At 44.1% G+C, this 10720-nt stretch overlaps 1 protein-coding gene across 1 annotated transcript; it reads left to right on the top strand.

The window, feature by feature from the left end:
* Positions 1–6224: 6224 nt before the first annotated feature.
* LOC131292923 (uncharacterized) lies at positions 6225–10237 on the top strand (the record flags this gene model as incomplete). Its single annotated transcript, XM_058321020.1, has 2 exons — positions 6225–9591; positions 10092–10237. Coding segments are annotated over exons 1-2 (3513 nt in total), but the record flags the coding sequence as incomplete, so codon positions are not given.
* Positions 10238–10720: the final 483 nt, after the last annotated feature.

Below are 10720 nucleotides of genomic sequence, written 5' to 3'. Positions count from 1 at the left end.
TTCTTCGTTACTTGCCATGATGATTTGTTTCACTTCCATGTATTGCAAGTGGGATATGGAGCACTTTTGGTGTCGGTCGAGATGGAAAAAAACATAGCACCTTCCCAACCTCTGCTCTTTCAAGGACTTTTGTCTTTTTTTTCTTTCGTCCGATCTTCGATTTGACCACCATGATAGATTTAATCCAAAATCTCTTAGAAAGCGTTACTTCTAGCGTTACATATAAGCAAAACGGTTTTTTCGTTACTTGCCATGATGGTTTGTTTCACTTCCATGTATTGCAAGTGGGATATGGAGCACTTTTGGTGTCGGTCGAGATGGAAAAAAACATAGCACTTTTCCCAACCCTTGCTCCTTCAAACGCTTAGAACTTTTTTGTCTTTCGTCCGATCTTCGATTTTACCCCCATATTTGACGTCGCAAATTTAACTTCCTTTCTTTTGGTACCTTTGGCGTCCTTCTAGCTCTTCTAGTTTTCGAGATATTCATGTTTTGTCGTCGACCTTCGTTCCAAACAAGTTCTTCGTGTAATTGCAAAAACTGGTAGAGTAATTCCAAAATCTCACAGAAAGCGTCACTTCTAGCGTTACATAAAAGCAAAACGGTTTCTTCGTTACTTGCCATGATGATTTGTTTCACTTCCATGTATTGCAAGTGGGATATGGAGCACTTTTGGTGTCGGTCGCGATGGAAAAAAACATAGCACCTTTCCCAACCTCTGCTCTGTCAAGGACTTTTGTCTTTTTTTTCTTTCGTCCGATCTTCGATTTGACCACCATGATAGATTTAATCCAAAATCTCTTAGAAAGCGTTACTTCTAGCGTTGCATATAAGCAAAACGGTTTTTTCGTTACTTGCCATGATGATTTGTTTCACTTCCATGTATTGCAAGTGGGATATGGAGCACTTTTGGTGTCGGTCTAGAAGGAAAAAAACATAGCACTTTTCCCAACCCTTGCTCCTTCAAACGCTTAGAACTTTTTTGTCTTTCGTCCGATCTTCGATTTTACCCCCATATTTGACGTCGCAAATTTAACTTCCTTTCTTTTGGTACCTTTGGCGTCCTTCTAGCTCTTCTAGTTTTCGAGATATTCATGTTTTGTCGTCGACCTTCGTTCCAAACAAGTTCTTCGTGTAATTGCAAAAACTGGTAGAGTAATTCCAAAATCTCACAGAAAGCGTTACTTCTAGCGTTACATAAAAGCAAAACGGTTTCTTCGTTACTTGCCATGATGATTTGTTTCACTTCCATGTATTGCAAGTGGGATATGGAGCACTTGTGGTGTCGGTCGAGATGGAAAAAAACATAGCACCTTCCCAACCTCTGCTCTTTCAAGGACTTTTGTCTTTCTTTTCTTTCGTCCGATCTTCGATTTGACCACCATGTTAGATTTAATCCAAAATCTCTTAGAAAGCGTTACTTCTAGCGTTACATATAAGCAAAACGGTATCTTCGTTACTTGCCATGATGATTTGTTTCACTTCCATGTATTGCAAGTGGGATATGGAGCACTTTTGGTGTCGGTCTAGAAGGAAAAAAACATAGCACTTTTCCCAACCCTTGCTCCTTCAAACGCTTAGAACTTTTTTGTCTTTCGTCCGATCTTCGATTTTACCCCCATATTTGACGTCGCAAATTTAACTTCCTTTCTTTTGGTACCTTTGGCGTCCTTCTAGCTCTTCTAGTTTTCGAGATATTCATGTTTTGTCGTCGACCTTCGTTCCAAACAAGTTCTTCGTGTTATTGCAAAAACTGGTAGAGTAATTCCAAAATCTCACAGAAAGCGTTACTTCTAGCGTTACATAAAAGCAAAACGGTTTCTTCGTTACTTGCCATGATGATTTGTTTCACTTCCATGTATTGCAAGTGGGATATGGAGCACTTTTGATGTCGGTCCAGATGGAAAAAAACATAGCACCTTTCCCAACCTCTGCTCTTTGAAGGACTTTTGTCTTTTTTTTCTTTCGTCCGATCTTCGATTTGACCATAATGATAGATTAATTCCAAAATCTCACAGAAAGCGTTACTTCTAGCGTTACATATAAGCAAAACGGTATCTTCGTTACTTGCCATGATGATTTGTTTCACTTCCATGTATTGCAAGTGGGATATGGAGCACTTTTGGTGTCGGTCGAGAAGGAAAAAAACATAGCACTTTTCCCAACCCTTGCTCCTTCAAACGCATAGAACTTTTTTGTCTTTCGTCCGATCTTCGATTTTACCTCCATATTTGGTGTCGCAAATTTAATTTCCTTTCTTTTGGTACCTTTGGCGTCCTTCTAGCTCTTCTAGTTTTCGAGATATTCATGTTTTGTCGTCGACCTTCGTTCCATACAAGTTCTTCGTGTAATTGCAAAAACTGGTAGAGTAATTCCAAAATCTCACAGAAAGCGTTACTTCTAGCGTTACATAAATGCAAAACGGTTTCTTCTTTACTTGCCATGATGATTTGTTTCACTTCCATGTATTGCAAGTGGGATATGGAGCACTTTTGGTGTCGGTCGAGATGGAAAAAAACATAGCACCTTTCCCAACCTCTGCTCTTTCAAGGACTTTTGTCTTTTTTTTCTTTCGTCCGATCTTCGATTTGACCACCATGATAGATTTAATCCAAAATCTCTTAGAAAGCGTTACTTCTAGCGTTACATATAAGCAAAACGGTATCTTCGTTACTTGCCATGATGATTTGTTTCACTTCCATGTATTGCAAGTGGGATATGGAGCACTTTTGGTGTCGGTCGAGAAGGAAAAAAACATAGCACTTTTCCCAACCCTTGCTCCTTCAAACGCTTAGAACTTTTTTGTCTTTCGTCCGATCTTCGATTTTACCCCCATATTTGATGTCGCAAATTAATTTTTCCTTTCTTTTGGTACCTTTGGCGTCCTTCTAGCTCTTCTAGTTTTCGAGATATTCATGTTTTGTCGTCGACCTTCGTTCCAAACAAGTTCTTCGTGTAATTGCAAAAACTGGTAGAGTAATTCCAAAATCTCACAGAAAGCGTTACTTCTAGCGTTACATAAAAGCAAAACGGTTTCTTCGTTACTTGCCATGATGATTTGTTTCACTTCCATGTATTGCAAGTGGGATATGGAGCACTTGTGGTGTCGGTCGAGATGGAAAAAAACATAGCACTTTCCCAACCTCTGCTCTTTCAAGGACTTTTGTCTTTTTTTTCTTTCGTCCGATCTTCGATTTGACCACCATGATAGATTTAATCCAAAATCTCTTAGAAAGCGTTACTTCTAGCGTTACATATAAGCAAAACGGTATCTTCGTTACTTGCCATGATGATTTGTTTCACTTCCATGTATTGCAAGTGGGATATGGAGCACTTTTGGTGTCGGTCGAGAAGGAAAAAAACATAGCACTTTTCCCAACCCTTGCTCCTTCAAACGCTTAGAACTTTTTTGTCTTTCGTCCGATCTTCGATTTGACCCCCATATTTGGTGTCGCAAATTTAATTTCCTTTCTTTTAATACCTTTGGCGTCCTTCTAACTCTTCTAGTTTTCGAGATATTCATGTTTTGTCGTCGACCTTCGTTCCAAACAAGTTCTTCGTGTAATTGCAAAAACTGGTAGAGTAATTCCAAAATCTCACAGAAAGCGTTACTTCTAGCGTTACATAAAAGCAAAACGGTTTCTTCGTTACTTGCCATGATGATTTGTTTCACTTCCACGTATTGCAAGTGGGATATGGAGCACTTTTGGTGTCGGTCGAGATGGAAAAAAACATAGCACCTTTCCCAACCTCTGCTCTTTCAAGGACTTTTGTCTTTTTTTTCTTTCGTCCGATCTTCGATTTGACCAACATGATAGATTTAATCCAAAATATCTTAGAAAGCGTTACTTCTAGCGTTACATATAAGCAAAACGGTATCTTCGTTACTTGCCATGATGATTTGTTTCACTTCCATGTTTTGCAAGTGGGATATGGAGCACTTTTGGTGTCGGTCAAGAAGGAAAAAAACATAGCACTTTTCCCAACCCTTGCTCCTTCAAACGCTTAGAACTTTTTTGTCTTTCGTCCGATCTTCGATTTGACCCCCATATTTGGTGTTGCAAATTTAATTTCCTTTCTTTTGGTACCTTTGGCGTCCTTCTAGCTCTTCTGGTTTTCGAGATATTCATGTTTTGTCGTCGACCTTCGTTCCAAACAAGTTCTTCGTGTAATTGCAAAAACTGGTAGAGTAATTCCAAAATCTCACAGAAAGCGTTACTTCTAGCGTTACATAAAAGCAAAACGGTTTCTTCGTTACTTGCCATGATGATTTGTTTCACTTCCATGTATTGCAAGTGGGATATGGAGCACTTTTGGTGTCGGTCGCGATGGAAAAAAACATAGCACCTTTCCCAACCTCTGCTCTGTCAAGGACTTTTGTCTTTTTTTTCTTTCGTCCGATCTTCGATTTGACCACCTTGATAGATTAATTCCAAAATCTCACAGAAAGCGTTACTTCTAGCGTTACATATAAGCAAAACGGTTTTTTCGTTACTTGCCATGATGATTTGTTTCACTTCCAAGTATTGCAAGTGGGATATGGAGCACTTTTGGTGTCGGTCGAGATGGAAAAAAACATAGCACCTTTCCCAACCTCTGCTCTTTCAAGGGCTTTTGTCTTTTTTTTCTTTCGTCCGATCTTCGATTTGACCACCATGATAGATTTAATCCAAAATCTCTTAGAAAGCGTTACTTCTAGCGTTACATATAAGCAAAACGGTTTCTTCGTTACTTGCCATGATGATTTGTTTCACTTCCATGTATTGCAAGTGGGATATGGAGCACTTTTGGTGTCTGTCGAGAAGGAAAAAAACATAGCACTTTTCCCAACCCTTGCTCCTTCAAACGCTTAGAACTTTTTTGTCTTTCGTCCGATCTTCGATTTTACCCCCATATTTGACGTCGCAAATTTAACTTCCTTTCTTTTGGTACCTTTGGCGTCCTTCTAGCTCTTCTAGTTTTCGAGATATTCATGTTTTGTCGTCGACCTTCGTTCCAAACAAGTTCTTCGTGTAATTGCAAAAACTGGTAGAGTAATTCCAAAATCTCACAGAAAGCGTCACTTCTAGCGTTACATAAAAGCAAAACGGTTTCTTCGTTACTTGCCATGATGATTTGTTTCACTTCTGTTAGCGCCGTAAAGTAGGCAAAGGATGCCCCAGTAGCACAGTCCTTTGCATAAGATAATTATGTTACCAGTAGTAGATATGTTAGTGATAGATAAGTAATAAGTGTTTGTGAGATAAGATCTAGCGTTAAGATAACATGTTAGATTACATCAATAAATGTATTTTAGTCTAAGCTGAACCATCGACTTGAGCTATCGGAACATTGGTCCTGCGAACCGGATAGAATTTGGATTCTTGTAACATTCATCCGGAGTAAACCGCGTTAGAGAGTTGATTCGCGGAAAGAGTTTGAGTTCAGTGGATGGTAGTTAGATTCACTAGTTCGTGGTGGTTGCCGTGGTGAAATTGTGACCATTGGACCTGTACGTGAACGACCGTGTCAAGCGGCAACCAAATCCAGCAAAGCGCGCGCGAATTTGAGTCGACGCTACAGTGTGGCACAAAAAGTTGGCGGTTGGCGTATAAGGATTAGCGTTTCTCGGGACAAAAATAATAAGGAAAATGCCCGTTTCGGACAAAATGGTGCGTCAGTTGAAACGCGTATACAACGACAAGTTAGCGGGAGTTGATTTTTTTTATGAGTTCGTCGAAAATTATACCGAAAACCAGCAGTGCCAGATAAGCAGCCTCCTCATTTCGCTAGAAGAGGCTAAGAGTAACTTCGAAAGTGCGAGAGAAAAGTTACTAACGGAACACGAAGAATGTGATACGGTGGAACTTTTGACTGAAAAACAAGCCTTCTACGGGAAGTTCCATCGGGTGAAGGGCTTTCTGTTGGAGAAGCAAGATGGGGCGGACGGCCATAGGCCGGCTGCAAATAGTACAATGGCGAATGCAAGTTTTACAAATTCGCAAGTGAGGCTTCCCAAAATTGATCTACCGGCGTTCGATGGTGATAAAACAAAATGGATGAGCTTCAAGGACCGCTTCACTGCAATGGTTCACGATGCAGAGTTGTCGGACATAATGAAGCTGCAATATTTGTTGGCTTCGCTAAAAGGAGATGCTGCCAGGTTATTCGACCACGTAAAGCTTGTAGAAGGAAACTAAAACAGTACGTGGCAAGCTTTGTTGGATCGGTTTGATGATGCGAAGATGCTGAAACGGGACTACTTCAAGGCGTTGGTGGATCTGCAACCGATGGCTGCCGCAACGGCGGAGGAATTGACTCGTATCGTCAACGAATCGAAGCGCTTAGTGCTTGGGATGGACAGATTGCAGGAGCCTGTATCTTCCTGGGATACCCCATTATCAAGTCTGGTAAGATACAAGTTCGACGAGCAAACACTAATGGCTTTCGAACTTATTGCAGCCGAGCAGAAGACGGATACCTTTAAGGCATTGATGGAGTTTTGTGAGCGGCGCCTCAAGATTTTGACAAACTCGGTCGTCCACACGCAAAACAGGATCGATACGAAGCCGGCAACCAGGGGAACAAATCATGATCATCAAATTACTCGAAAGCCTACACAAAGACCGTATCCAGCTTCAATGTCCTGTGCAGCTCAGACAGGCAACATGCTCAGAGGGTGTGTGTTGTGTAAGGCCGATCATCATATCGCAAGATGCGAGAGATTTGCAAAGATGTCGTTGTCAGAGCGCCAACAGATTGCGAAGGTTGAGTCTTTGTGCTTCAACTGCTTAGGAAAGGAGCATCAAGCAAGATTCTGTAAGGCCCAGTCAAGATGCGGAAACTGTCAGAAACGACATCACACCTTAGTATGCAACAAAACCAATCCGATTACCCCGAGAACAGAGAGCAGCATAAGCGCCATCACGTACATACCAGCTCCAGTTGATTCGCAGCCTTCACAAGAGAAAATGATTTGGTTGTCAACGGCTCAGGTGTTGATTTGCAATGATGAAGGTAGAGAATTTCCAGCTAGAGCGTTGCTAGACCAGGGGTCGCAATCCAACTTCATGAGCGAACGGTTGGTACAGCAGTTGAAGCTGAAGAAAAGGCGACTAAATAAACCTTTGTCCGGCATCGGAGCAGTTTCGCTAAAGGCAGAGACGATGGTGGTAGCTACCATGAAATCACGAGCGTCAACCTTTGTGTCTCGAGTGAATTGGTTGGTGCTGCGAAACATAACAGCCAACTTTCCAGCGCAAACTCGGAATACGGAGTCCTGGAACATTCCCCAAGCACTGATATTGGCAGATCCAGCATTCTTCCGGAGTGAGCGGATAGACCTTCTGATTGGTGCAGAGTTATTTGGCGAGTTGCTCCAACAAGGTCAATTAAAGTTAGCACCTCACTTGCCAAAGCTCCTGGAGTCCAGCCTTGGTTGGATTGTATGCGGCAGGGAAGAACGAGTCTCTGAAGATGCAGCTGAGGTCGTCTGTTCCTGTTTGGCTGACAACGATCTTGGGGCAATATTTGAGAAGCTGGCTAGCCTGGAAGCGATACCGGAAGAACGTGTACGGTCCGAGCAAGATGAGGAATGTGAAAACCTTTATCTAAACACAACGAGGCGCACCGAGTCGGGAAGGTATGTCGTTAACTTGCCCAAGGTAGCCAACTTCGAAGAAAGGCTGAGAGACTCACTTCAACCAGCATTGAAAAGGTTAGCGGCCATTGAAAGGCGTATGATCAAGGAGCCGAACCTGGGTGCCGCGTACAAGGAATTTATGTCCGAATACATCAGACTAGGGCATATGACAAAGGTGTCAACTTATGTAGAAGATAAGATGGCAGAGGGCACGCCACGGTTTTACCTACCGCACCATGCAGTTTGGAAGACTGATGGATTGACGAAAAAGTGTCGAGTGGTGTTCGATGCATCATGCCGTTGTGGTACCGGGCTAAGCTTAAACGACATTTTGTTGACTGGACCGCGATTACAAGATGACATAGAAGTCATTCTTCTCAGATTCAGGATGAGGCCTGTGGCCTTTGTGGCTGATGTAGAAAAAATGTATCGGCAGGTCTTGGTGGCGGAAGAAGATAAAAATCTACAACGAATATTATGGAGAGAAACCGCCAATGATCCAGTTGGGGTCTACGTTCTGAATACGGTAACGTATGGGACCGCGTGTGCACCCTTCCTAGCAATCAGGACATTATTTAAGATTTTCGAAGATGAAGGGCATCAGTTTCCCATGGCGTCACGCTGCGCAAATGATTTCTATGTTGACGACATCTTGTCCGGCGCAGCGACCATAGAGGAAGCGGGAAACATGGTAAAGGAGCTCAGTGAGTTGCTCAGCATGGTAGGGTTTGGCCTCCGCAAGTGGGCTTCCAATGAGCCAGAAGCACTTGCAGCAATCACACCAGAGCACATCGCGAAGGCAGGAAATTATGAGTTTGGGACGGAGCCTACAGGTACGGTGTCCACATTGGGCTTGTCGTGGAACACATCGTCGGACGTCTTGAGTGTTCAAGTTAGGCTACCGCCACAGATCGAAACCCTACGCACGAAACGGCAGGTATCGGGATGCCTCGCGAAAGTATATGATCCATTAGGATTCCTCGATCCTGTTAAGATGAAGGCAAAGCTGATTTTGCAACGTATAGTAACTTTGAAGGATGCCAAGGGAAAACGCTGGGACTGGGACGATGTGTTACCAGAAGGCTTGTTTGCAGAATGGATGGCGTTCTTTCCCCAACTTACGGCACTATCAAAGATAGAAGTTCCAAGACCAGTGGTAACGGATAGCAGTATGGAAAAACAAGTGCATATATTCTGCGACGCATCGGAAAGGGGGTATGGAGCTTGTTGTTACATCCGTGGTCAGAAAGTTGGCGAAAAGGCGACAGTGAACTTCTTTATATCGAAATCGAAGTTGGTATCGTTGAAGCAAAAGATAACGATCGCTAGATTGGAGTTATGTGCAGCGCTCTTGGGCAGCAACTTATATCGGTTAGTGAAGAAGGTCCTGCCGGAAGGAGCACCTGCCTTTTTATGGACGGATTCCATGACTGTGTGGCATTGGGTGAATTCTCCTCATGGAAATTGGAAGACATTCGTAGCGAATCGCACATCAAAGATCCAGCGGAACGCGGAAGGAGCTCAATGGAGGCACGTACCGGGAGTCGAGAACCCGGCGGATCTAGTGTCTAGAGGTGTGGATCCGGAGGCTCTTATCGACACCAAGCAATGGTGGTCGGGGCCAACATGGCTCTCCTTGGAAGAAGAATCGTGGCCAGCATTGCCAAACAAGGCCAAGGCATTGGAACCTACAGGCGAAGAACGAGCAACAGCGGTACTAGTCTCTTCGCTCGACGAAGAGAACTTTAGTGACCGACTCTACTCCCTGTGCTCCACATACACGAAGCTGCGCAGAGTGGTGGGATATTGTCAGCGATATCTCCATGCTCTAAGGTCGCAGGCAAAACCAATGTCAGAGGAAATGGCACCTTTGACCACTGAGGATTTAAGGAAGGCGGAGTCAACGCTTTGCCGCTTGGCACAGAGGGAGCAGTTGACGGCAGAGCTGGACACGTTGAAGAAAGGAAGGAGTTTGCCTAGTGCTTCGGGCTTGAGGTTTTGCGATCCATTTCTGGGCGAAGACGGATTGATTCGAGTCAAGGGACGGCTTCAGAACGCGCATATGAGTGAGGCAGCAAAGCATCCCAAAATAATTCCCAAAGGACATCCGTTGGCGAGGTTGTTGGCGTTACATTACCATGTCAACTTGCTTCATGCTGGGCCACAGTTGATGTTGACCTCATTACGACAACGATTTTGGATCATGGGAGTGAGGTCAGTGGTTCGGCAAGTGCAGCGGCAGTGTGTCAGCTGCTTCAAGAATAAGCCGAAGCTGGTGGTGCAACCAATGGGAGAGTTACCTGCAGCAAGAGTAGCGGAAGCGAGACCGTTTGCCATATCGGGTGTGGATTACAGTGTACATCAAGGGCGGTCATAGGAAGGCAGCACCCACAAAGGCATACATCGCAGTGTTTGTGTGCTTCGTTACGCGGGCAGTGCATCTGGAGTTGGTCCTCTCTGTCCACGGCAGCCTTCATAGCGGCACTCCGAAGATTCGTGTCGAAGCGAGGATTAGTGGCTGAACTGCACTCCGACAATGGCACCAACTTCAAGGGAGCCGCCAACGAACTGCGTAAACTCTATGATCTGCTTAGTTCCTCTCAATTTCAGGCAGAGGTAACAACTTGGAGCAGCGAACGAGGTTTGAAATGGAGTTTCATTCCGCCCGGAGCTCCCCACTTCGGAGGACTTTGGGAGGCAGCGGTTAAGTCAATGAAGCGTCACCTACATCGTGTATTGGGAGACGCAGCAGCCACGTATGAAGATATGGTCACGCTGTTGGCGCAGGTAGAAGGTTTATTTACGCAGGTAGAAGGTTGGCGCAGGTAGAAGGGCTTTATCACGGGTTCAAATATGCAGCAGGTCCCGGATATTGATCTGCGGGATATTCCGGAAGGCAGGTTGAATCATTGGCGGGTGATTCAACAGCGATTTCAGCACTTTTGGGCTCGATGGCGATCCGAGTATCTGCACCAGCTGCACGTTAGGAATAAGTGGAGTATGCCTGCGACGGCTATAGAACCTGGAATAATGGTTATCATTCGTGATGATAATATGCCACCAAACAAATGGCCATTGGCACGAGTGATAGAAGTGCAC

Source organism: Anopheles ziemanni, unplaced genomic scaffold (assembly GCF_943734765.1).
Source record: "Anopheles ziemanni unplaced genomic scaffold, idAnoZiCoDA_A2_x.2 scaffold_306_ctg1, whole genome shotgun sequence".
Taxonomy (NCBI): domain Eukaryota; kingdom Metazoa; phylum Arthropoda; class Insecta; order Diptera; family Culicidae; genus Anopheles; species Anopheles ziemanni.
Note: the sequence above shows the minus strand (reverse complement) of the source record. Positions and strands in the feature narration are given on the sequence as shown.